We start from the raw sequence: 27,824 nt of genomic DNA on the forward strand, positions 1-27,824 counted from the left end.
CACTATATAAGGAATAGGGTACCATTCTCTGGTCTAAAGTAGTGCACTATATAGGGAATAGGGTGCCATTTGGGACTTAACAGTCTGTAACTGAGATATGTTGTGTTCTTCTGAATGGTTGGTTAGCCCTCAATGATCCAACATCTACTATTCACAGTAAACAGTAGTTTCTCCCTCAATGATCCAAACATCTACTATTCACAGTAAACAGTAGTTTCTCCCTCAATGATCCAACATCTACTATTCACAGTAAACAGTAGTTTTCTCCCTCAATGATCCAACATCTACTATTCACAGTAAACAGTAGTTTTCTCCCTCAATGATCCAAACATCTACTATTCACAGTAAACAGTAGTTTTCTCCCTCAATGATCCAAACATCTACTATTCACAGTAAACAGTCGTTTTCTCTCAATGTGATAGCTGTAACTGGCTCCAGTAACAAACACTACAGCAGTATTTTGTTCTACTGGAACTAGTGAGGTTAGCAGACATGGTAAAAAGCAGAGACTGCATTGGAAACACACAATGCAGCTGGGATGTATAGTAGATCAACTAGCATTTTGGTGTCATTTTTATGGCGTAGCAAAAACATCCATCCTCACAACATTACACATATTTGGCTGCCCTGCGGTCTGGGCTATGCAGTTGATCAGAGACTGCCCTGTGGTATAGTTGATCAGAGGCTGCCCTGTGGTCTGGGCTATGCAGTTGATCAGAGACTGCCCTGCGGTCGAGGCTATGCAGTTGATCAGAGACTGCCCTGCGGTCTGGGCTATGCAGTTGATCAGAGACTGCCCTGCGGTCGAGGCTATGCAGTTGATCAGAGACTGCCCTGCGGTCTGGGCTATGCAGTTGTTCAGAGACTGCCCTGCGGTCTGGGCTATGCAGTTGATCAGAGACTGCCCTGCGGTCTGGGCTATGCAGTTGATCAGAGACTGCCCTGCGGTCGGGGCTATGCAGTTGATCAGAGACTGCCCTGCGGTCGAGGCTATGCAGTTGATCAGAGACTGCCCTGCGGTCTGGGCTATGCAGTTGTTCAGAGACTGCCCTGCGGTCTGGGCTATGCAGTTGATCAGAGACTGCCCTGCGGTCTGGGCTATGCAGTTGATCAGAGACTGCCCTGCGGTCGGGGCTATGCAGTTGATCAGAGACTGCCCTGCGGTCTGGGCTATGCAGTTGATCAGAGACTGCCCTGCGGTCGGGGCTATGCAGTTGATCAGAGACTGCCCTGCGGTCTCGGCTATGCAGTTGATCAGAGACTGCCCTGCGGTCGGGGCTATGCAGTTGATCAGAGACTGCCCTGCGGTCGAGGCTATGCAGTTGATCAGAGACTGCCCTGCGGTCGAGGCTATGCAGTTGATCAGAGACTGCCCTGCGGTCGGGGCTATGCAGTTGGTCAGAGACTGCCCTGCGGTCGGGGCTATGCAGTTGATCAGAGACTGCCCTGCGGTCGGGGCTATGCAGTTGATCAGAGACTGCCCTGCGGTCTGGGCTATGCAGTTGTTCAGAGACTGCCCTGCGGTCGGGGCTATGCAGTTGTTCAGAGACTGCCCTGCGGTCGGGGCTATGCAGTTGTTCAGAGACTGCCATTAGAGCAGAGCCCTATAAAAAAGGGCACGGTAGTAGTGCACTAGATAGGGAATAGGGTGCCATTCTCTGGTCTAAAGTAGTGCACTATATAGGGAATAAGGTGCCATTCTCTGGTCTAAAGTAGTGCACTATATAAGGAATAGGGTGCCATTCTCTGGTCTAAAGTAGTGCACTATATAGGGAATAGGGTGCCATTCTCTGGTCTAAAGTAGTGCACTATATAGGGAATAGGGTGCCATTCTCTGGTCTAAAGTAGTGCACTATATAGGGAATAGGGTGCCATTCTCTGGTCTAAAGTAGTGCACTATATAAGGAATAGGGTGCCATTCTCTGGTCTAAAGTAGTGCACTATATAGGGAATAGGGTGCCATTCTCTGGTCTAAAGTAGTGCACTATATAGGGAATAGGGTGCCATTCTCTGGTCTAAAGTAGTGCACTATATAGGGAATAGGGTGCCATTCTCTGGTCTAAAGTAGTGCACTATATAAGGAATAGGGTGCCATTCTCTGGTCTAAAGTAGTGCACTATATAGGGAATAGGGTGCCATTCTCTGGTCTAAAGTAGTGCACTATATAAGGAATAGGGTGCCATTCTCTGGTCTAAAGTAGTGCACTATATAGGGAATAGGGTGCCATTCTCTGGTCTAAAGTAGTGCACTATATAGGGAATAGGGTACCATTCTCTGGTCTAAAGTAGTGCACTATATAGGGAATAGGGGGCCATTCTCTGGTCTAAAGTAGTGCACTATATAGGGAATAGGGGGCCATTCTCTGGTCTAAAGTAGTGCACTATATAGGGAATAGGGTGCCATTCTCTGGTCTAAAGTAGTGCACTATATAGGGAATAGGGTGCCATTCTCTGGTCTAAAGTAGTGCACTATATAGGGAATAGGGTGTCATAGGGCTCTGGTCTAAAGTAGTGCACTATATAGGGAATAGGGTACCATTCTCTGGTCTAAAGTAGTGCACTATATAGGGAATAGGGTGCCATTCTCTGGTCTAAAGTAGTGCACTATATAGGGAATAGGGTGCCATTCTCTGGTCTAAAGTAGTGCACTATATAGGGAATAGGGTGCCATTCTCTGGTCTAAAGTAGTGCACTATATAGGGAATAGGGTGCCATTCTCTGGTCTAAAGTAGTGCACTACATAGGGAATAGTGTGCCATTCTCTGGTCTAAAGTAGTGCACTATATAGGGAATAGGGTGCCATTCTCTGGTCTAAAGTAGTGCACTATATAGGGAATAGGGTTCCATTCTCTGGTCTAAAGTAGTACACTATATAGGGAATAGGGTGCCATTCTCTGGTCTAAAGTAGTGCACTATATAGGGAATAGGGTTCCATTCTCTGGTCTAAAGTAGTGCACTATATAGGGGATAAGGTACCATTCTCTGGTCTAAAGTAGTGCACTATATAGGGAATAGGGTGCCATTCTCTGGTCTAAAGTAGTGCACTATATAGGGAATAGGGTGCCATTCTCTGGTCTAAAGTAGTGCACTATATAGGGAATAGGGTGCCATTCTCTGGTCTAAAGTAGTGCACTACATAGGGAATAGGGTACCATTCTCTGGTCTAAAGTAGTGCACTATATAGGGAATAGGGTGCCATTCTCTGGTCTAAAGTAGTGCACTATATAGGGAATAGGGTGCCATTCTCTGGTCTAAAGTAGTGCACTATATAGGGAATAGGGTGCCATTTGGGACCTAGACACAGCAGGAGAGCAGAGAGAATAGAAACATCATCTGTTGCTGTGGGTTAGAGGAGATTAAATATATGTTGCTGTGGGTTAGAGGATATTAAATATATGTTGCTGTGGGTTAGAGGAGATTAAATATATGTTGCTGTGGGTTAGAGGAGATTAAATATATGTTGCTGTGGGTTAGAGGAGATTCAATATATGTTGCTGTGGGTTAGAGGAGATTAAATATATGTTGCTGTGGGTTAGAGGAGATTAAATATATGTTGCTGTGGGTTAGAGGATATTAAATATATGTTGCTGTGGGTTAGAGGAGATTAAATATATGTTGCTGTGGGTTAGAGGATATTAAATATATGTTGCTGTGGGTTAGAGGATATTAAATATATGTTGCTGTGGGTTAGAGGAGATTAAATATATGTTGCTGTGGGTTAGAGGAGATTCAATATATGTTGCTGTGGGTTAGAGGAGATTAAATATATGTTGCTGTGGGTTAGAGGAGATTAAATATATGTTGCTGTGGGTTAGTGGATATTAAATATATGTTGCTGTGGGTTAGAGGAGATTAAATATATGTTGCTGTGGGTTAGAGGAGATTAAATATATGTTGCTGTGGGTTAGAGGATATTAAATATATGTTGCTGTGGGTTAGAGGATATTAAATATATGTTGCTGTGGGTTAGAGGATATTAAATATATGTTGCTGTGGGATAGAGGAGATTAAATATATGTTGCTGTGGGTTAGAGGAGATTAAATATATGTTGCTGTGGGTTAGTGGAGATTAAATATATGTTGCTGTGGGATAGAGGAGATTAAATATATGTTGCTGTGGGTTAGAGGAGATTAAATATATGTTGCTGTGGGTTAGAGGATATTAAATATATGTTGCTGTGGGATAGAGGAGATTAAATATATGTTGCTGTGGGTTAGAGGAGATTAAATATATGTTGCTGTGGGTTAGTGGAGATTAAATATATGTTGCTGTGGGATAGAGGAGATTAAATATATGTTGCTGTGGGTTAGAGGAGATTAAATATATGTTGCTGTGGGTTAGAGGATATTAAATATATGTTGCTGTGGGATAGAGGAGATTAAATATATGTTGCTGTGGGTTAGAGGAGATTAAATATATGTTGCTGTGGGTTAGTGGAGATTAAATATATGTTGCTGTGGGATAGAGGAGATTAAATATATGTTGCTGTGGGTTAGAGGAGATTAAATATATGTTGCTGTGGGTTAGAGGATATTAAATATATGTTGCTGTGGGATAGAGGAGATTAAATATATGTTGCTGTGGGTTAGAGGAGATTAAATATATGTTGCTGTGGGTTAGTGGAGATTAAATATATGTTGCTGTGGGTTAGAGGAGATTAAATATATGTTGCTGTGGGTTAGAGGATATTAAATATATGTTGCTGTGGGTTAGAGGATATTAAATATATGTTGCTGTGGGTTAGAGGAGATTAAATATATGTTGCTGTGGGTTAGAGGAGATTAAATATATGTTGCTGTGGGTTAGTGGAGATTAAATATATGTTGCTGTGGGATAGAGGAGATTAAATATATGTTGCTGTGGGTTAGAGGAGATTAAATATATGTTGCTGTGGGTTAGTGGAGATTAAATATATGTTGCTGTGGGATAGAGGAGATTAAATATATGTTGCTGTGGGTTAGTGGAGATTAAATATATGTTGCTGTGAGTTAGAGGAGATTAAATATATGTTGCTGTGGGTTAGAGGATATTAAATATGTTGCTGTTGGTTAGTGGAAATCAGTTATCTGTTGCTGTGGGTTAGTGTTAGTGGAGATTAAATATATGTTGCTGTGGGTTAGGGTAAAAGGAGATGGGTTATCTGTGATAGTCTTCGGAGGATTCCAGGATTCCAGCAGAATGTTGTGTTTTCCAACACGGTTTGTGTCTGATGCCAAAACATCCACTATTTCATTATGTCATGAGTTCTGGCATAGCCTTTCTACAAAACGGATACTTTAATTATCTGAAATTATCTGAAAAGAAACAGCGGTCCTCGTTTCAGCATTTGTATGTGAAAACTTTTTTGAGTCTACTACAGGCTACCTCAGAGTAAAGCCTGAGTGCCAGTCTGTGTGTGCTATCATGCCAACTCTAGCCTGAGTGCCAGTCTGTGTGTGCTATCATGCCAACTCTAGCCTGAGTGCCAGTCTGTGTGTGCTATCATGCCAACTCTAGCCTGAGTGCCAGTCTGTTTGTGCCATCATGCCAACTCTAGCCTGAGTGCCAGTCTGTTTGTGCCATCATGCCAACTCTAGCCTGAGTGCCAGTCTGTTTGTGCCATCATGCCAACTCTAGTCTGAGTGCCAGTCTGTTTGTGCCATCATGCCAACTCTAGCCTGAGTGCCAGTCTGTTTGTGCCATCATGCCAACTCTAGCCTGAGGGCCAGTCTGTTTGTGCCATCATGCCAACTCTAGCCTGAGTGCCAGTCTGTTTGTGCCATCATGCCAACTCTAGCCTGAGGGCCAGTCTGTTTGTGCCATCATGCCAACTCTAGCCTGAGTGCCAGTCTGTTTGTGCCATCATGCCAACTCTAGCCTGAGTGCCAGTCTGTTTGTGCCATCATGCCAACTCTAGCCTGAGGGCCAGTCTGTTTGTGCCATCATGCCAACTCTAGCCTGAGGGCCAGTCTGTGTGTGCCATCATGCCAACTCTAGCCTGAGGGCCAGTCTGTTTGTGCCATCATGCCAACTCTAGCCTGAGTGCCAGTCTGTGTGTGCTATCATGCCAACTCTAGCCTGAGGGCCAGTCTGTTTGTGCCATCATGCCAACTCTAGCCTGAGTGTCAGTCTGTTTGTGCCATCATGCCAACTCTAGCCTGAGGGCCAGTCTGTTTGTGCCATCATGCCAACTCTAGCCTGAGGGACAGTCTGTTTGTGCCATCATGCCAACTCTAGCCTGAGTGCCAGTCTGTGTGTGCCATCATGCCAACTCTAGCCTGAGTGCCAGTCTGTTTGTGCCATCATGCCAACTCTAGCCTGAGTGCCAGTCTGTTTGTGCCATCATGCCAACTCTAGCCTGAGTGCCAGTCTGTTTGTGCCATCATGCCAACTCTAGCCTGAGGGCCAGTCTGTTTGTGCCATCATGCCAACTCTAGCCTGAGTGCCAGTCTGTTTGTGCCATCATGCCAACTCTAGCCTGAGTGCCAGTCTGTTTGTGCCATCATGCCAACTCTAGCCTGAGTGCCAGTCTGTTTGTGCCATCATGCCAACTCTAGCCTGAGTGCCAGTCTGTTTGTGCCATCATGCCAACTCTAGCCTGAGTGCCAGTCTGTTTGTGCCATCATGCCAACTCTAGCCTGAGTGCCAGTCTGTGTGTGCCATCATGCCAACTCTAGCCTGAGTGCCAGTCTGTTTGTGCCATCATGCCAACTCTAGCCTGAGTGCCAGTCTGTGTGTGCCATCATGCCAACTCTAGCCTGAGTGCCAGTCTGTTTGTGCCATCATGCCAACTCTAGCCTGAGTGCCAGTCTGTTTGTGCCATCATGCCAACTCTAGCCTGAGTGCCAGTCTGTTTGTGCCATCATGCCAACTCTAGCCTGAGGGCCAGTCTGTTTGTGCCATCATGCCAACTCTAGCCTGAGTGCCAGTCTGTTTGTGCCATCATGCCAACGCTAGCCTGAGTGCCAGTCTGTTTGTGCCATCATGCCAACTCTAGCCTGAGTGCCAGTCTGTTTGTGCCATCATGCCAACTCTAGCCTGAGTGCCAGTCTGTTTGTGCCATCATGCCAACTCTAGCCTGAGTGCCAGTCTGTTTGTGCCATCATGCCAACTCTAGCCTGAGTGCCAGTCTGTTTGTGCCATCATGCCAACTCTAGCCTGAGGGCCAGTCTGTTTGTGCCATCATGCCAACTCTAGCCTGAGTGTCAGTCTGTTTGTGCCATCATGCCAACTCTAGCCTGAGGGCCAGTCTGTTTGTGCCATTATGCCAACTCTAGCCTGAGTACCAGTCTGTTTGTGCCATCATGCCAACTCTAGCCTGAGTGCCAGTCTGTTTGTGCCATCATGCCAACTCTAGCCTGAGTGCCAGTCTGTTTGTGCCATCATGCCAACTCTAGCCTGACTGCCAGTCTGTTTGTGCCATCATGCCAACTCTAGCCTGAGTGCCAGTCTGTTTGTGCCATCATGCCAACTCTAGCCTGAGTGTCAGTCTGTTTGTGCCATCATGCCAACTCTAGCCTGAGTGACAGTCTGTTTGTGCCATCATGCCAACTCTAGCCTGAGTGCCAGTCTGTGTGTGCCATCATGCCAACTCTAGCCTGAGTGCCAGTCTGTTTGTGCCATCATGCCAACTCTAGCCTGAGTGCCAGTCTGTTTGTGCCATCATGCCAACTCTAGCCTGAGTGCCAGTCTGTGTGTGCTATCATGCCAACTCTAGCCTGAGTGCCAGTCTGTTTGTGCCATCATGCCAACTCTAGCCTGAGTGCCAGTCTGTTTGTGCCATCATGCCAACTCTAGCCTGAGGGCCAGTCTGTTTGTGCCATCATGCCAACTCTAGCCTGAGGGCCAGTCTGTTTGTGCCATCATGCCAACTCTAGCCTGAGGGCCAGTCTGTTTGTGCCATCATGCCAACTCTAGCCTGAGGGCCAGTCTGTTTGTGCCATCATGCCAACTCTAGCCTGAGGGCCAGTCTGTTTGTGCCATCATGCCAACTCTAGCCTGAGGGCCAGTCTGTTTGTGCCATCATGCCAACTCTAGCCTGAGGGCCAGTCTGTTTGTGCCATCATGCCAACTCTAGCCTGAGTGCCAGTCTGTTTGTGCCATCATGCCAACTCTAGCCTGAGGGCCAGTCTGTTTGTGCCATCATGCCAACTCTAGCCTGAGTGCCAGTCTGTGTGTGCTATCATGCCAACTCTTTGTCATACAGTGCATTGGGAAAGTATTCAGACCCCTTGACTTTTTCCACATTTTGTTACCATACAGCCTTATTCTAGAATTCCCCTCATCAATCTATATACAAAACCCCATAATGACAAAGCCATTTTTTAGTGCTAATTTATTAAAAAATGAAAAAATTAAATGTCACATTTACATAAGTATTCAGACCCTTTACTCAGTACTTTGTTGAAGCACCTTTGGCAGCGATTACAGCCTTGAGTCTTCTTGGGTATGACGCTACAAGCTTGGCACACCTGTATTTGGGGAGTTTCTCCCATTCTTCTCTGCAGATCCTCTCAAGCTCTGTCAGGTTGGATGGGGAGCGTCGCTGCACAGATCTCTCTATACTTTGCTCCGTTCATCTTTCCCTAGATCCTGACTAGTCTCCCAGTCCCTGCCGCTGAAAAACATCCCCACAGCATGACGTTACCACCATCATGCTTCACTGTAGGGATGGTGCCAGGTTTCCTCCAGATGTGATGCTTGGCATTCAGGCCAAAGAGTTCAATCTTTATTTAATCAGACCAGAGAATCTTGTTTCTCATGGCCTGAGAGTCCTTTAGGTGCCTTTTGGCAAACTCCAAGCGGGCTGTCATGTGCCTTTTACTGAGGAGTGGCTTCGGTCTGGCCACTCTACCATAAAGGCCTGATTGGTGGAGTGCTGCAGAGATGGTTGTCTGGAAGGTTCTCCCATCTCCACAGAGGAACTCTGGAGCTCAGTCGGAGTGATCATCGGGTTCTTGGTCACCTCCCTGACCAAGGCCCTTCTCCCCCGATTACTCAGTTTGGCCGGGCAGCCAGGTCTAGGAAGAGTCTTGGTGGTTCCAAACTTCTTCCATTTAAGAATGATTGAGGCCACTGTGTTCTTGGGAACCTTCAATGCTGCAGAAATTTTTTGGTACCCTTCCCCAGATCTGTGCCTCGACACAATCCTGTCTTGGAGCTCTACGGACAATTCCTTCGACCTCATGGTTTGGTTTTTGCTCTGACATGCACTGTCAACTGTGGGACCTTTATATAGACAGGTATGTGCCTTTCCAAATCATGTCCAATCAATTGAATTTACCACAGGTAGACTCCAATCAAGTTGTAGAAACATCTCAAGGATGATCAATGGAATAAGGATGCACCTGAGCTCAATTTCAAATATCATAGCAAAGGGTCTGAATACTTAGTTTTTTATTTTGTATACATTTGCAAAAATGTCTAAACTTGTTTTTGCTTTGTCATTATGGGGTATTGTGTGTAGATTGATGAGCATTTTAGAATAATGTGGAAAAAGTCAAGGGGTCTGAATACTTTCCGAATGCACTGTAGTTTGACAATGAGCAATGGAGTAGCCAAGAGCAGAAACAGATCTGGGACCAGGTAGCTAGGAGTAGCCAAGAGCAGAAACAGATCTGGGACCAGGCTGCTAGGAGTAGCCAAGAGCAGAAACAGATCTGGGACCAGGTAGCTAGGAGTAGCCAAGAGCAGAAACAGATCTGGGACCAGGCTGCTAGGAGTAGCCAAGAGCAGAAACAGATCTGGGACCAGGCTGCTAGGAGTAGCCAAGAGCAGAAACAGATCTGGGACCAGGCTGCTAGGAGTAGCCAAGAGCAGAAACAGATCTGGGACCAGGCTGCTAGGAGTAGCCAAGAGCAGAAACAGATCTGGGACCAGGCTGCTAGGAGTAGCCAAGAGCAGAAACAGATCTGGGACCAGGCTGCTAGGAGTAGCCAAGAGCAGAAACAGATCTGGGACCAGGCTGCTAGGAGTAGCCAAGAGCAGAAACAGATCTGGGACCAGGCTGCTAGGAGTAGCCAAGAGCAGAAACAGATCTGGGACCAGGCTGCTAGGAGTAGCCAAGAGCAGAAACAGATCTGGGACCAGGCTGCTAGGAGTAGCCAAGAGCAGAAACAGATCTGGGACCAGGCTGCTAGGAGTAGCCAAGAGCAGAAACAGATCTGGGACCAGGCTGCTAGGAGTAGCCAAGAGCAGAAACAGATCTGGGACCAGGCTGCTAGGAGTAGCCAAGAGCAGAAACAGATCTGGGACCAGGCTGCTAGGAGTAGCCAAGAGCAGAAACAGATCTGGGACCAGGCTGCTAGGAGTAGCCAAGAGCAGAAACAGATCTGGGACCAGGTAGCTAGGAGTAGCCAAGAGCAGAAACAGATCTGGGACCAGGCTGCTAGGAGTAGCCAAGAGCAGAAACAGATCTGGGACCAGGCTGCTAGGAGTAGCCAAGAGCAGAAACAGATCTGGGACCAGGCTGCTAGGAGTAGCCAAGAGCAGAAACAGATCTGGGACCAGGTAGCTAGGAGTAGCCAAGAGCAGAAACAGATCTGGGACCAGGCTGCTAGGAGTAGCCAAGAGCAGAAACAGATCTGGGACCAGGCTGCTAGGAGTAGCCAAGAGCAGAAACAGATCTGGGACCAGGCTGCTAGGAGTAGCCAAGAGCAGAAACAGATCTGGGACCAGGCTGCTAGGAGTAGCCAAGAGCAGAAACAGATCTGGGACCAGGCTGCTAGGAGTAGCCAAGAGCAGAAACAGATCTGGGACCAGGCTGCTAGGAGTAGCCAAGAGCAGAAACAGATCTGGGACCAGGCTGCTAGGAGTAGCCAAGAGCAGAAACAGATCTGGGACCAGGCTGCTAGGAGTAGCCAAGAGCAGAAACAGATCTGGGACCAGGCTGCTAGGAGTAGCCAAGAGCAGAAACAGATCTGGGACCAGGTAGCTAGGAGTAGCCAAGAGCAGAAACAGATCTGGGACCAGGCTGCTAGGAGTAGCCAAGAGCAGAAACAGATCTGGGACCAGGCTGCTAGGAGTAGCCAAGAGCAGAAACAGATCTGGGACCAGGCTGCTAGGAGTAGCCAAGAGCAGAAACAGATCTGGGACCAGGCTGCTAGGAGTAGCCAAGAGCAGAAACAGATCTGGGACCAGGCTGCTAGGAGTAGCCAAGAGCAGAAACAGATCTGGGACCAGGCTGCTAGGAGTAGCCAAGAGCAGAAACAGATCTGGGACCAGGCTGCTAGGAGTAGCCAAGAGCAGAAACAGATCTGGGACCAGGCTGCTAGGAGTAGCCAAGAGCAGAAACAGATCTGGGACCAGGCTGCTAGGAGTAGCCAAGAGCAGAAACAGATCTGGGACCAGGCTGCTAGGAGTAGCCAAGAGCAGAAACAGATCTGGGACCAGGCTGCTAGGAGTAGCCAAGAGCAGAAACAGATCTGGGACCAGGCTGCTAGGAGTAGCCAAAAGCAGAAACAGATCTGGGACCAGGCTGCTAGGAGTAGCCAAGAGCAGAAACAGATCTGGGACCAGGCTGCTAGGAGTAGCCAAGAGCAGAAACAGATCTGGGACCAGGCTGCTAGGAGTAGCCAAGAGCAGAAACAGATCTGGGACCAGGCTGCTAGGAGTAGCCAAGAGCAGAAACAGATCTGGGACCAGGCTGCTAGGAGTAGCCAAGAGCAGAAACAGATCTGGGACCAGGTAGCTAGGAGTAGCCAAGAGCAGAAACAGATCTGGGACCAGGCTGCTAGGAGTAGCCAAGAGCAGAAACAGATCTGGGACCAGGCTGCTAGGAGTAGCCAAGAGCAGAAACAGATCTGGGACCAGGCTGCTAGGAGTAGCCAAGAGCAGAAACAGATCTGGGACCAGGCTGCTAGGAGTAGCCAAGAGCAGAAACAGATCTGGGACCAGGCTGCTAGGAGTAGCCAAGAGCAGAAACAGATCTGGGACCAGGCTGCTAGGAGTAGGATTGAATGAACCTGATGGCCCATGGGTTGCATCCCAAATGCCAACCCATTCCCTATGTAGTGCACTACTTTTAACCAGGGCCAATCGGGTAGTAGTGCATTTATAGAGAATAGGGAGTCTTTTGGGACACAGTTCTGGACTGCTGCCTGGTTGGATACTGTGTGTTTCTCATTAACTTGTGTTGTATATTTATCTAACGTAATGACAGACTGGCTGTGGCTCAGAGCAGCTAGCAGAAAGATAACTGTCTGCACAGCCTGTTCAGTCTTCAATCAGAGACCCCGTCAAACTGCTACGCTGTTGCCAGATGTTTAAACAAGGTCATAGGGGCTGATATTACTCTCAGGCTACCAATAAGAGTCTGATATTACTCTCAGGCTACCAATAAGGGGCTGATATTACTCTCAGGCTACCAATAAGGGGCTGATATTACTCTGTCTACCAATAAGAGGCTGATATTACTCTCAGGCTACCAATAAGAGGCTGATATTACTCTCAGGCTACTAATAAGGGGCTGATATTACTCTGTCTACCAATAAGAGGCTGATATTACTCTCAGGCTACCAATAAGGGGCTGATATTACTCTCAGGCTACTAATAAGAGTCTGATATTACTCTCAGGCTACCAATAAGGGGCTGATATTACTCTCAGGCTACTAATAAGAGGCTGATATTACTCTCAGGCTACCAATAAGGGGCTGATATTACTCTCAGGCTACCAATAAGAGGCTGATATTACTCTCAGGCTACCAATAAGGGGCTGATATTACTCCCAGGCTACTAATAAGGGGCTGATATTACTCTGTCTACCAATAAGAGGCTGATATTACTCTCAGGCTACCAATAAGAGGCTGATATTACTCCCAGGCTACTAATAAGGGGCTGATATTACTCTGTCTACCAATAAGAGGCTGATATTACTCTCAGGCTACCAATAAGAGGCTGATATTACTCTCAGGCTACCAATAAGAGGCTGATATTACTCTCAGGCTACTAATAATAGTCTGATATTACTCTCAGGCTACCAATAAGGGGCTGATATTACTCTCAGGCTACTAATAAGAGTCTGATATTACTCTCAGGCTACCAATAAGGGGCTGATATTACTCTCAGGCTACCAATAAGAGGCTGATATTACTCTCAGGCTACCAATAAGGGGCTGATATTACTCTCAGGCTACTAATAAGGGGCTGATATTAGGGCGGCAGGTAGCTTAGTGGGTAAGAGCGTTGTGCCAGTAACCGAAAGGTCGCTGGTTCTAATCCCCGAGCTGACTAGGTGAAAAATCTGTCGATGTGCCCTTAAGCAAGGCACTTAACCCTAATTGCTCATGTAAGTCGCTCTGGATAAGAGCGTCTGCTAAATGACTAAAATGTAAATGTAAAATACTCTCAGGCTACTAATAAGAGGCTGATATTACTCTCAGGCTACCAATAAGAGGCTGATATTACTCTCAGGCTACTAATAAGGGGCTGATATTACTCTCAGGCTACCAATAAGAGGCTGATATTACTCTCTGGCTACCAATAAGAGTCTGATATTACTCTCAGGCTACTAATAAGAGGCTGATATTACTCTCAGGCTACCAATAAGAGTCTGATATTACTCTCAGGCTACTAATAAGGGGCTGATATTACTCTCAGGCTACCAATAAGAGTCTGATATTAGACACTGACCTTGACCGACCACACCATGTAACCTGTGGTGGATGATGAAGTAATGCTTGTGTCAGGTTTATAGATAAACAGCTGGAATGACATCAGACAAATACAGTTGAAGTGCCTATCTTAATGTCTTACCAAAGTTGAAAAGCCGTCAGACCAAACGGAAAAATTTGATATGATTATAGTCAACTTTTCAATTTATAGCACATTGTTATCTTCTAGATATGATGTACAAAGTTCCTTTCCTCTATACGAGCTCTGTCTGACTCTGCCTGAATCTCTCTCTCTCTCAATTTCAATTAAAGGGCTTTATTGGCATGGGAAACATACAGTTGAAGTCGGAAGTTTACATACACCTTAGCCAAATACATTTAAACTCAGTTTTTCACAATTCCTGACACTTAATCCTAGTAGAAATCCCCTGTCTTAGGTCAGTTAGGATCACCACTTTATTTTAAGAATGTGAAATGTCTGAATAATAGTAGAGATCATTATTTATTTATTTCAGTTTTATTTATTTCATCACATTTCCAGTGGGAGAGAAGTTTACATACACTCAATTAGTATTTGGTAGCATTGCCTTTAAATTGTTTAACTTGGGTCAAACGTTTCGGGTAGCCTTCCACAAGCTTCCCACAATAAGTTGGGTGAATTTTGGCCCATTCCTCCTGACAGAGCTGGTGTAACTGAGTCAGGTTTGTAGGCCTCCTTGCTCGCACACGCTTTTTCAGTTCTGCCCACACATTTCCTATAGGATTGAGGTCAGGGCTTTGTGATGGCCACTCCAATACCTTGACTTTGTTATCCTTAAGCCATTTTGCCACAACTTTGAAAGTATGCTTGGGGTCATTGTCCATTTGGAAGACCCATTTGCGACCAAGCTTTAACTTCCTGACTGATGTCTTGAGATGTTGCTTCAATATATCCACAACATTTTCCTTCCTCATGATGCCATCTATTTTGTGAAGTGCACCAGTCCCTCCTGCAGCAAAGCACCCCCACAGCATGATGCTGCCACCCCTGTGCTTCACGTTTGGGATGGTGTTCTTCGGCTTGAAAGCTGCCCCCTTTTTCCTCCAAACATAACGATGGTCATTATGTCCAAACAGTTATTTTTTTGTTTCATCAGACCATAGGACATTTCTCCAAAAAGTACAATCTTTGTCCCCATGTGCAGTTGCAAACCGTAGTCTGGCTTTTTTATGACGGTTTTGGAGCAGTGGCTTCTTCCTTGCTGAGCGGCCTTTCAGGTTATGTCGATATAGGACTCGTTTTACTGTGGATATAGATACTTTTGTGCCGGTTTCCTCCAGCATCTTCACAAGGTCCTTTGCTGTCCCTACACCCAAACGAGGGCATTGCGTTCATCCACCTCTGGCCTGCTGGCTCCCCTTCCTCTGCGGAAGCATAGTTCCCGCTCAGCCCAGTCAAAACTGTTCGCTGCTCTGGCACCCCAATGGTGGAACAAGCTCCCTCACGACGCCAGGACAGCGGAGTCACTCACCACCTTCCGGAGACATTTGAAACCCCACCTCTTTAAGGAACACCTGGGATAGGATAAAGTAATCCTTCTACCCCCCCCCCCCCCCCCCCCCCCCCCCCCCAAAAAAAAAAAAGTGTAAAGTGGTTATCCCACTGGCTATAGGGTGATTGCACCAATTTGTAAGTCGCTCTGGATAAGAGCGTCTGCTAAATGACGTAAATATGCCCTTGAGCAAGGCACTTAACCCTAATTGCTCCTGTAAGTCGCTCTGGATAAGAGCGTCTGCTAAATGACTAAAATGTAAAATGTAAATGTAATGCTGTTGTTCTGGGATTGATTTGCACTTTTCGCACCAAAGTACGTTCATCTCTAGGAGACAGAACGCGTCTCCTTCCTGAGCGGTATGACAGCTGCGTGGTCCCATGGTGTTTATACTTGCGTACTATTGTTTGTACAGATGAACGTGGTACCTTCAGGCGTTTGGAAATTGCTCCCAAGGATGAACCAGACTTGTGGAGGTCTACAATTTTTTTCTGAGGTCTTGGCTGATTTCTTTTGATTTTCTCATGATGTCAAGCAAAAAGGCACTGAGTTTGAAGGTAGGCCTTGAAATACATCCACAGGTACACCACCAATTGACTCAAATGTTGTCAATTAGCCTATCAGAAGCTTCTAAAGCCATGACATCATTTTCTGGAATTTTCCAAGCTGTTAAAAGGCACAGTCAACTTAGTGTATGTAAACTTCTGACCCATTGCAATTGTGATACAGTGAATTATAAGTGAAATAATCTGTCTGTAAACAATTGTTGGAAAAATTACTTGTGTCATGCACAAAGTAGATGTCCTAACCGACTTGCCAAAACTATAGTTTGTTAACACGAAATTTGTGGAGTGGTTGAAAAATGAGTTTTAATGACTCCAACCCAAGTGTATGTAAACTTCCAACTTCAACTGTATATTTACATCGTCAAAGCAAATAAACAATCAACAAAAGTGAGAAGAGAAGCAAATAAACAACATCAACAAAAAACTATTAGACTTTAACATTAAATATTAAACTATTAGACTTTAACATTAAATATTGCACTCAAAAAGGTTTCAAAAATATACATATATTTCAAGTGTTATATTATCAGCTATGTACAGAGTTTTAGATACAGTGAGGGGAAAAAAGTATTTGATCCCCTGCTGATTTTGTACGTTTGCCTACTGACAAAGAAATAATCAGTCTATAATTTTAATGGTAGGTTTTATTTGAACAGTGAGAGACAGAATAACAACAAAAAAATCCACCAAGAAAACAATTGGTAACACACTACGCCGTGAAGGACTGAAATCCTGCAGCGCCCGCAAGGTCCCCCTGCTCAAGAAAGCACATATACAGGCCCGTCTGAAGTTTGCCAATGAACATCTGAATGATTCAGAGGAGAACTGGGTGAAAGTGTTGTGGTCAGATGAGACGAAAATGGAGCTCTTTGGCATCAACTCAACTCGCCGTGTTTGGAGGAGGAGGAATGCTGCTCATGACCCCAATAACACCATCCCCACCGTCAAACATGGAGGTGGAAACATTATGCTTTGGGGGTGTTTTTCTGCTAAGGGGGACAGGACAACTTCACCGCATCAAAGGGACGATGGACAGGGCCATGTACCGTCAAATCTTGGGTGAGAACCTCCTTCCCTCAGCCAGGGCATTGAAAATGGGTCGTGGATGGGTATTCCAGCATGACAATGACCCAAAACACACGGCCAAGGCAACAAAGGAGTGGCTCAAGAAGAATCACATTAAGGTCCTGGAGTGGCCTAGTCAGTCTCCAGACTTTAATCCCATAGAAAATCTGTGGAGGGAGCTGAAGGTTCGAGTTGCCAAACGTCAGCCTCGAAACCTTAATGACTTGGATAAGATCTGCAAAGAGGAGTGGGACAAAATCCCTCCTGAGATGTGTACAAACCTGGTGGCCAACTACAAGAAACGTCTGACCTCTGTGATTGCCAACAAGGGTTTTGCCACCAAGTACTAAGTCATGTTTTGCAGAGGGGTCAAATACTTATTTCCCTCATTAAAATGCAAATCCTCTGTAGCTCAGCTGGTAGAGCACGGCGCTTGTAACGCCAGGGTAGTGGGTTCGATCCCCGGGACCACCCATACACAAAAATGTATGCACACATGACTGTAAGTCGCTTTGGATAAAAGCGTCTGCTAAATGGCATATTATTATTATTATTATGACGTACAAACGTACAAAATCAGCAGAGGATCAAATACTTTTTTCCCTCACTGTACATAAACAGATAAATATGGGTTGTATTTACAATGGTGTTTGTTCTTCACTGGTTGCCCTTGTGGCAACAGGTCACAAATCTTGCAGCTGTGATGGCACACTGTGGTATTTCACCCAGTAGATATGGGAGTTTATCAAAATTGGGTTTGTTTTCGAATTCTTTATGGATCGCTGTAATCTGAGGGAAATATGTGTCTCTAATATGGTCATACATTTGGCAGGAGGTTAGGAAGTTCAGCTCAGTTTCCACCTCATTTTGTGGGCAGTGTGTACATAGCCTGTCTTCTCTTGAGAGCCAGGTCTGCCTACGGCGGCCTTTCTCAATAGCAAGGCTATGCTCACTGAGTCTGTACATAGTCAAAGTTTTCCTTAAGTTTGGGTCAGTCACAGTGGTCAGGTATGCTGCCACTGTGTACTCTCTGTTTATGGCCAAATAGCGTTATAGTTTGCTCTGTTTTTTTGTTAATTCTTTCAATGTGTCAAGTAATTGTCTTTTTATTTTCTCATGGTTTGGTTGGGTCTAATTGTGTTGCTGTCTTGGGGCTCTTTGGGGTCTGTTTGTGTTTGTGTGTGCAGGGTGAATCTTATTATCTTTTTGATTTCTCTGTCTCTCCCCCTCTCGCTCTTTTCTATTTCCAACCCTAACCCTGGCCCTAACCCTGGCCCTAACCCTAACCCTAACCCTGGCCCTAACCCTGGCCCTAACCCTGGCCCTAACCCTAACCCTAACCCTGGCCCTAACCCTGGCCCTAACCCTGACCCTAACCCTGGCCCTAACCCTGGCCCTAACCCTGGCCCTAACCCTGGCCCTAACCCTGGCCCTAACCCTAACCCTAACCCTGGCCCTAACCCTGGCCCTAACCCTGACCCTAACCCTGACCCTAACCCTGACCCTAACCCTGGCCCTAACCCTGGCCCTAACCCTAACCCTGGCCCTAACCCTAACCCTAACCCTAACCCTGGCCCTAACCCTGGCCCTAACCCTGGCCCTAACCCTAACCCTAACCCTGGCCCTAACACTAACCCTGGCCCTAACCCTAACCCTGGCCCTAACCCTAACCCTAACCCTGGCCCTAACCCTAACCCTGGCCCTAACCCTGGCCCTAACCCTAACCCTGGCCCTAACCCTGGCCCTAACCCTGGCCCTAACTCTAACCCTAACCCTGGCCCTAACCCTGGCCCTAACACTAACCCTGGCCCTAACCCTAACCCTAACCCTAACCCTGGCCCTAACCCTAACCCTAACCCTGGCCCTAACCCTAACCCTAACCCTAACCCTGGCCCTAACACTAACCCTAACCCTGGCCCTAACCCTGGCCATAACCCTAACCCTGGCCCTAACCCTGGCCCTGACCCTAACCCTGACCCTAACCCTGGCCCTAACCCTGGCCCTAACCCTAACACTAACCCTGGCCCTAACCCTAACACTAACACTAACACTAACCCTAACCCTGGCCCTAACCCTAACCCTGGCCCTGACCCTAACACTTCTCTCTCTCTCTCTACCAATGAACTGCTGGCCCTAACCCTGGCCCTGACCCTAACCCTAACACTAACCCTGGCCCTAACCCTAACCCTAACCCTAACCCTTCTCTCTCTCTCTCTCTACCAATGAACTGCTGGCCCTAACCCTAACCCTAACCCTTCTCTCTCTCTCTCTCTACCAATGAACTGCTGGCCCTAACCCTAACCCTTCTCTCTCTCTACCAATGAACTGCTGGCCCTAACCCTAACCCTAACCCTTCTCTCTCTCTCTCTCTACCAATGAACTGCTGGCCCTAACCCTAACCCTGGCCCTGACCCTAACCCTAACACTAACCCTAACACTAACCCTGGCCCTAACCCTAACCCTAACCCTTCTCTCTCTCTCTCTCTCTACCAATGAACTGCTGGCCCTAACCCTAACCCTTCTCTCTCTCTACCAATGAACTGCTGGCCCTAACCCTAACCCTGGCCCTAACCCTTCTCTCTCTCTCTCTCTACCAATGAACTGCTGGCCCTAACCCTAACCCTTCTCTCTCTCTCTCTCTCTACCAATGAACTGCTGACTGGAAGTGTACTGATACTATTTCCTGTTTCTCCAGTTTTGTCTGTGTACCAGGAAAGAGATCCTGTCATCTATCATATTTATTACCCTTATTGTACCAGGTCAGTTGTCTGAGGATGTTCTCTTTTACAGCAACGACCTGGGGAAGAGTTAAAGGGGGAGGAGGGGGGATGAATGAGCCAATTGGAAGCTAGGGACTTATCCAGGACACCGGGGTTAACACCCCTACTCTTATGATGAGTGCCATGGGATCTTTAGTGACCACAGAGAGTCAGGACACCCGTTTTAACGTCCCATCCCAAATATTAGTAACCCTATCTGTTTCCTGGTACACAGACATCTGAAATATTAGTCACCCTATCTGTTTCCTGGTACACAGACATCTGAAATATTAGTCACCCTATCTGTTTCCTGGTACACAGACATCTGAAATATTAGTAACCCTATCGGTTTCCTGGTACACAGACATCTGAAATATTAGTAACCCTATCGGTTTCCTGGTACACAGACATCTGAAATATTAGTCACCCTATCTGTTTCCTGGTACACAGACATCTGAAATATTAGTCACCCTATCGGTTTCCTGGTACGCAGACAGCGAATAGTACATTGTATTCTCTGCAGTTCGTTACAAATCTTTTTTCCCATCTCACCTTAGGGTTTTGCTGTGGGTCAGGAGACCGCTTCTGTAACATCACCAAACTATGGCGTGTTAATAGTTGATCCTTTAACTGAGGAGGGAAGAGACAGAGCCTACCAGAGTCCCGGAGACCACAGGCTGCCCTGCCATCTCTCTGTCACCACCTCCAGCAGACAGACAGACCTCAGCCATGGCTAAAGGCTTCTACATCAGTAAGAAGATGGGGCTAGCAGGCCTTCTGATGGGGACTGGAGCAGTGGTCACCATCATCGCCCTGGCAGCAGTCTACCATAAGGAAAAGACCAAGAACCAGGAGAAACTTGTGGATGGCGCGGCCATGTTGACCACTGCCTCTCCAACCCCCGCCACCCCCTCCACTCCTAAAGACCCCTGGGACCACTACAGACTGCCTGACTCCCTGTCTCCCGTCTCCTACAACATCACCCTCTGGCCTCGACTGGTGGTCAATGCCTCTACTGGCCTCTACGTCTTCACAGGACAGTCAGCTGTGGTGTTCCAGTGTAAGAAGGACACAGATCTGATCCTCATCCACTCTAACAAGCTGAACCTGACTCTGCTCAATGGCCACCATGCCAGACTGACTGGCCTGGATGGATCTACTGCTCCCACCATAAAGAAAAGCTGGCTGCAGGTTCCTACTCAGTTCCTAGTGATCCAGCTGGATAGTAATCTGATGGTGGGGAAACAGTATGAGCTGTACACTGATTTTATAGGAGAACTGGCTGATGACCTGGAAGGATTCTACAGGAGTGAATATACAGAGGATGGTGTTAAAAAGTAAGTACCAACTGCTACTAGTCTTATCCCCCCAGACTCCAGACCACATACAGTATATACATAGGGTCAGACTCCAGACCACAGTATATACATAGGGCCAGACTCCAGACCACCCACAGTATACCCCTAGTCTTATCCCCCCAGACTCCAGACCACAGTATACCCCTAGTCTTATCCCCCCAGACTCCAGACCACAGTATACCCCTAGTCTTATCCCCCCAGACTCCAGACCACAGTATACCCCTAGTCTTATCCCCCCAGACTCCAGACCACAGTATACCCCTAGTCTTATCCCCCCAGACTCCAGACCACAGTATACCCCTAGTCTTATCCCCCCAGACTCCAGACCACAGTATACCCCTAGTCTTATCCCCCCAGACTCCAGACCACAGTATACCCCTAGTCTTATCCCCCCAGACTCCAGACCACAGTATACCCCTGGTCTTATCCCCCCAGACTCCAGACCACAGTATACCCCTAGTCTTATCCCCCCAGACTCCAGACCACAGTATACCCCTAGTCTTATCCCCCCAGACTCCAGACCACAGTATACCCCTAGTCTTATCCCCCCAGACTCCAGACCACAGTATACCCCTAGTCTTATCCCCCCAGACTCCAGACCACAGTATACCCCTGGTCTTATCCCCCCAGACTCCAGACCACAGTATACCCCTGGTCTTATCCCCCCAGACTCCAGACCACAGTATACCCCTAGTCTTATCCCCCCAGACTCCAGACCACAGTATACCCCTGGTCTTATCCCCCCAGACTCCAGACCACAGTATACCCCTAGTCTTATCCCCCCAGACTCCAGACCACAGTATACCCCTAGTCTTATCCCCCCAGACTCCAGACCACAGTATACCCCTAGTCTTATCCCCCCAGACTCCAGACCACAGTATACCCCTGGTCTTATCCCCCCAGACTCCAGACCACAGTATACCCCTGGTCTTATCCCCCCAGACTCCAGACCACAGTATACCCCTAGTCTTATCCCCCCAGACTCCAGACCACAGTATACCCCTGGTCTTATCCCCCCAGACTCCAGACCACAGTATACCCCTGGTCTTATCCCCCCAGACTCCAGACCACAGTATACCCCTAGTCTTATCCCCCCAGACTCCAGACCACAGTATACCCCTGGTCTTATCCACCCAGACTCCAGACCACAGTATACCCCTGGTCTTATCCCCCCAGACTCCAGACCACAGTATACCCCTGGTCTTATCCCCCCAGACTCCAGACCACAGTATACCCCTAGTCTTATCCCCCCAGACTCCAGACCACAGTATACCCCTGGTCTTATCCCCCCAGACTCCAGACCACAGTATACCCCTGGTCTTATCCCCCCAGACTCCAGACCACAGTATACCCCTAGTCTTATCCCCCCAGACTCCAGACCACAGTATACCCCTGGTCTTATCCCCCCAGACTCCAGACCACAGTATACCCCTGGTCTTATCCCCCAGACTCCAGACCACAGTATACCCCTGGTCTTATCCCCCCAGACTCCAGACCACAGTATACCCCTAGTCTTATCCCCCCAGACTCCAGACCACAGTATACCCCTGGTCTTATCCCCCCAGACTCCAGACCACAGTATACCCCTAGTCTTATCCCCCCAGACTCCAGACCACCCACAGTATACCCCTAGTCTTATCCCCCCAGACTCCAGACCACAGTATACCCCTAGTCTTATCCCCCCAGACTCCAGACCACAGTATACCCCTAGTCTTATCCCCCCAGACTCCAGACCACAGTATACCCCTGGTCTTATCCCCCCAGACTCCAGACCACAGTATACCCCTAGTCTTATCCCCCCAGACTCCAGACCACAGTATACCCCTGGTCTTATCCCCCCAGACTCCAGACCACAGTATACCCCTGGTCTTATCCCCCCAGACTCCAGACCACAGTATACCCCTAGTCTTATCCCCCCAGACTCCAGACCACAGTATACCCCTGGTCTTATCCCCCCAGACTCCAGACCACAGTATACCCCTGGTCTTATCCCCCAGACTCCAGACCACAGTATACCCCTGGTCTTATCCCCCCAGACTCCAGACCACAGTATACCCCTGGTCTTATCCCCCCAGACTCCAGACCACAGTATACCCCTGGTCTTATCCCCCCAGACTCCAGACCACAGTATACCCCTAGTCTTATCCCCCCAGACTCCAGACCACCCACAGTATACCCCTAGTCTTATCCCCCCAGACTCCAGACCACAGTATACCCCTAGTCTTATCCCCCCAGACTCCAGACCACAGTATACCCCTAGTCTTATCCCCCCAGACTCCAGACCACAGTATACCCCTGGTCTTATCCCCCCAGACTCCAGACCACAGTATACCCCTGGTCTTATCCCCCCAGACTCCAGACCACAGTATACCCCTAGTCTTATCCCCCCAGACTCCAGACCACAGTATACCCCTGGTCTTATCCCCCCAGACTCCAGACCACAGTATACCCCTGGTCTTATCCCCCCAGACTCCAGACCACAGTATACCCCTGGTCTTATCCCCCCAGACTCCAGACCACAGTATACCCCTAGTCTTATCCCCCCAGACTCCAGACCACAGTATACCCCTGGTCTTATCCCCCCAGACTCCAGACCACAGTATACCCCTGGTCTTATCCCCCCAGACTCCAGACCACAGTATACCCCTAGTCTTATCCCCCCAGACTCCAGACCACAGTATACCCCTGGTCTTATCCCCCCAGACTCCAGACCACAGTATACCCCTGGTCTTATCCCCCAGACTCCAGACCACAGTATACCCCTGGTCTTATCCCCCCAGACTCCAGACCACAGTATACCCCTAGTCTTATCCCCCCAGACTCCAGACCACAGTATACCCCTGGTCTTATCCCCCCAGACTCCAGACCACAGTATACCCCTAGTCTTATCCCCCCAGACTCCAGACCACCCACAGTATACCCCTAGTCTTATCCCCCCAGACTCCAGACCACAGTATACCCCTAGTCTTATCCCCCCAGACTCCAGACCACAGTATACCCCTAGTCTTATCCCCCCAGACTCCAGACCACAGTATACCCCTGGTCTTATCCCCCCAGACTCCAGACCACAGTATACCCCTAGTCTTATCCCCCCAGACTCCAGACCACAGTATACCCCTGGTCTTATCCCCCCAGACTCCAGACCACAGTATACCCCTGGTCTTATCCCCCCAGACTCCAGACCACAGAATACCCCTAGTCTTATCCCCCCAGACTCCAGACCACAGTATACCCCTGGTCTTATCCCCCCAGACTCCAGACCACAGTATACCCCTGGTCTTATCCCCCAGACTCCAGACCACAGTATACCCCTGGTCTTATCCCCCCAGACTCCAGACCACAGTATACCCCTGGTCTTATCCCCCCAGACTCCAGACCACAGTATACCCCTGGTCTTATCCCCCCAGACTCCAGACCACAGTATACCCCTAGTCTTATCCCCCCAGACTCCAGACCACCCACAGTATACCCCTAGTCTTATCCCCCCAGACTCCAGACCACAGTATACCCCTGGTCTTATCCCCCCAGACTCCAGACCACAGTATACCCCTAGTCTTATCCCCCCAGACTCCAGACCACAGTATAACCCTGGTCTTATCCCCCCAGACTCCAGACCACAGTATACCCCTGGTCTTATCCCCCCAGACTCCAGACCACAGTATACCCCTGGTCTTATCCCCCCAGACTCCAGACCACAGTATACCCCTAGTCTTATCCCCCCAGACTCCAGACCACAGTATACCCCTGGTCTTATCCCCCCAGACTCCAGACCACAGTATACCCCTGGTCTTATCCCCCCAGACTCCAGACCACAGTATACCCCTAGTCTTATCCCCCCAGACTCCAGACCACAGTATACCCCTGGTCTTATCCCCCCAGACTCCAGACCACAGTATACCCCTGGTCTTATCCCCCAGACTCCAGACCACAGTATACCCCTGGTCTTATCCCCCCAGACTCCAGACCACAGTATACCCCTAGTCTTATCCCCCCAGACTCCAGACCACAGTATACCCCTGGTCTTATCCCCCCAGACTCCAGACCACAGTATACCCCTAGTCTTATCCCCCCAGACTCCAGACCACCCACAGTATACCCCTAGTCTTATCCCCCCAGACTCCAGACCACAGTATACCCCTAGTCTTATCCCCCCAGACTCCAGACCACAGTATACCCCTAGTCTTATCCCCCCAGACTCCAGACCACAGTATACCCCTGGTCTTATCCCCCCAGACTCCAGACCACAGTATACCCCTAGTCTTATCCCCCCAGACTCCAGACCACAGTATACCCCTGGTCTTATCCCCCCAGACTCCAGACCACAGTATACCCCTGGTCTTATCCCCCCAGACTCCAGACCACAGTATACCCCTAGTCTTATCCCCCCAGACTCCAGACCACAGTATACCCCTGGTCTTATCCCCCCAGACTCCAGACCACAGTATACCCCTGGTCTTATCCCCCCAGACTCCAGACCACAGTATACCCCTGGTCTTATCCCCCCAGACTCCAGACCACAGTATACCCCTGGTCTTATCCCCCCAGACTCCAGACCACAGTATACCCCTGGTCTTATCCCCCCAGACTCCAGACCACAGTATACCCCTAGTCTTATCCCCCCAGACTCCAGACCACCCACAGTATACCCCTAGTCTTATCCCCCCAGACTCCAGACCACAGTATACCCCTAGTCTTATCCCCCCAGACTCCAGACCACAGTATACCCCTAGTCTTATCCCCCCAGACTCCAGACCACAGTATACCCCTGGTCTTATCCCCCCAGACTCCAGACCACAGTATACCCCTGGTCTTATCCCCCCAGACTCCAGACCACAGTATACCCCTAGTCTTATCCCCCCAGACTCCAGACCACAGTATACCCCTGGTCTTATCCCCCCAGACTCCAGACCACAGTATACCCCTGGTCTTATCCCCCCAGACTCCAGACCACAGTATACCCCTGGTCTTATCCCCCCAGACTCCAGACCACAGTATACCCCTAGTCTTATCCCCCCAGACTCCAGACCACAGTATACCCCTGGTCTTATCCCCCCAGACTCCAGACCACAGTATACCCCTGGTCTTATCCCCCCAGACTCCAGACCACAGTATACCCCTAGTCTTATCCCCCCAGACTCCAGACCACAGTATACCCCTGGTCTTATCCCCCCAGACTCCAGACCACAGTATACCCCTGGTCTTATCCCCCAGACTCCAGACCACAGTATACCCCTGGTCTTATCCCCCCAGACTCCAGACCACAGTATACCCCTAGTCTTATCCCCCCAGACTCCAGACCACAGTATACCCCTGGTCTTATCCCCCCAGACTCCAGACCACAGTATACCCCTAGTCTTATCCCCCCAGACTCCAGACCACCCACAGTATACCCCTAGTCTTATCCCCCCAGACTCCAGACCACAGTATACCCCTAGTCTTATCCCCCCAGACTCCAGACCACAGTATACCCCTAGTCTTATCCCCCCAGACTCCAGACCACAGTATACCCCTGGTCTTATCCCCCCAGACTCCAGACCACAGTATACCCCTAGTCTTATCCCCCCAGACTCCAGACCACAGTATACCCCTGGTCTTATCCCCCCAGACTCCAGACCACAGTATACCCCTGGTCTTATCCCCCCAGACTCCAGACCACAGTATACCCCTAGTCTTATCCCCCCAGACTCCAGACCACAGTATACCCCTGGTCTTATCCCCCCAGACTCCAGACCACAGTATACCCCTGGTCTTATCCCCCAGACTCCAGACCACAGTATACCCCTGGTCTTATCCCCCCAGACTCCAGACCACAGTATACCCCTGGTCTTATCCCCCCAGACTCCAGACCACAGTATACCCCTGGTCTTATCCCCCCAGACTCCAGACCACAGTATACCCCTAGTCTTATCCCCCCAGACTCCAGACCACCCACAGTATACCCCTAGTCTTATCCCCCCAGACTCCAGACCACAGTATACCCCTAGTCTTATCCCCCCAGACTCCAGACCACAGTATACCCCTAGTCTTATCCCCCCAGACTCCAGACCACAGTATACCCCTGGTCTTATCCCCCCAGACTCCAGACCACAGTATACCCCTGGTCTTATCCCCCCAGACTCCAGACCACAGTATACCCCTAGTCTTATCCCCCCAGACTCCAGACCACCCACAGTATACCCCTAGTCTTATCCCCCCAGACTCCAGACCACCCACAGTATACCCCTAGTCTTATCCCCCCAGACTCCAGACCACAGTATACCCCTAGTCTTATCCCCCCAGACTCCAGACCACAGTATACCCCTGGTCTTATCCCCCCAGACTCCAGACCACCCCTGGTGATGTTGGGATGAATCATCCTACACCTTCCCCTCTCTCCTTCTGTATTTCTCTCCCCTTTACATTCACACTATCACCCATAAAACACATATGAAAACAACTCTGAACAGTTGTTTAGTTCTGTAACGTGATCCTAAGGACGTTGGAGTTGATGCTGCTGGATTAATGTTTAATATGATCTGTTTTCTAGAGTTGTAGCCACGTCTCAGATGCAGGCTACGTACGCCAGGAAAGCCTTCCCCTGTTTTGATGAACCTGCCATGAAGGCCGTCTTCCACATAACGCTCATCCACCACAGAGGAACTGCAGCTCTGTCCAACGGCCGGGACGTTGGTTAGTTCACAACCTATACACTACCCTCTCTGGGCTACCTCACCCCCTATACACTACCCTCTCTGGGCTACCTCACCCCCTATACACTACCCTCTCTGGGCTACCTCACCCCCTATACACTACCCTCTCTGGGCTACCTCACCCCCTATACACTACCCTCTCTGGGCTACCTCACCCCCTATACACTACCCTCTCTGGGCTACCTCACCCCCTATACACTACCCTCTCTGGGCTACCTCACCCCCTATACACTACCCTCTCTGGGCTACCTCACCCCCTATACACTA

The 27,824-nt window shown here is 48.7% G+C and overlaps 1 protein-coding gene across 1 annotated transcript in view; it reads left to right on the top strand.

Annotated features, from left to right (window-relative positions):
* The window catches only part of LOC311119617 (aminopeptidase N-like), an 80,062-nt gene that overhangs the window by 5,387 nt on the left and 46,851 nt on the right, over positions 1 to 27,824 (top strand). Inside the window, 2 exon segments of the mRNA XM_084194294.1 lie at positions 20,068 to 20,847; positions 27,395 to 27,537. Of these exon segments, the coding sequence (XP_084050420.1) occupies positions 20,240 to 20,847; positions 27,395 to 27,537 (751 nt within the window). The 5' untranslated portion in view covers positions 20,068 to 20,239.

The sequence above is a fragment of the Coregonus lavaretus genome, assembly GCF_964263955.1.
Source record: "Coregonus lavaretus genome assembly, contig: HAP1_SCAFFOLD_952, whole genome shotgun sequence".
NCBI lineage: Eukaryota > Metazoa > Chordata > Actinopteri > Salmoniformes > Salmonidae > Coregonus > Coregonus lavaretus.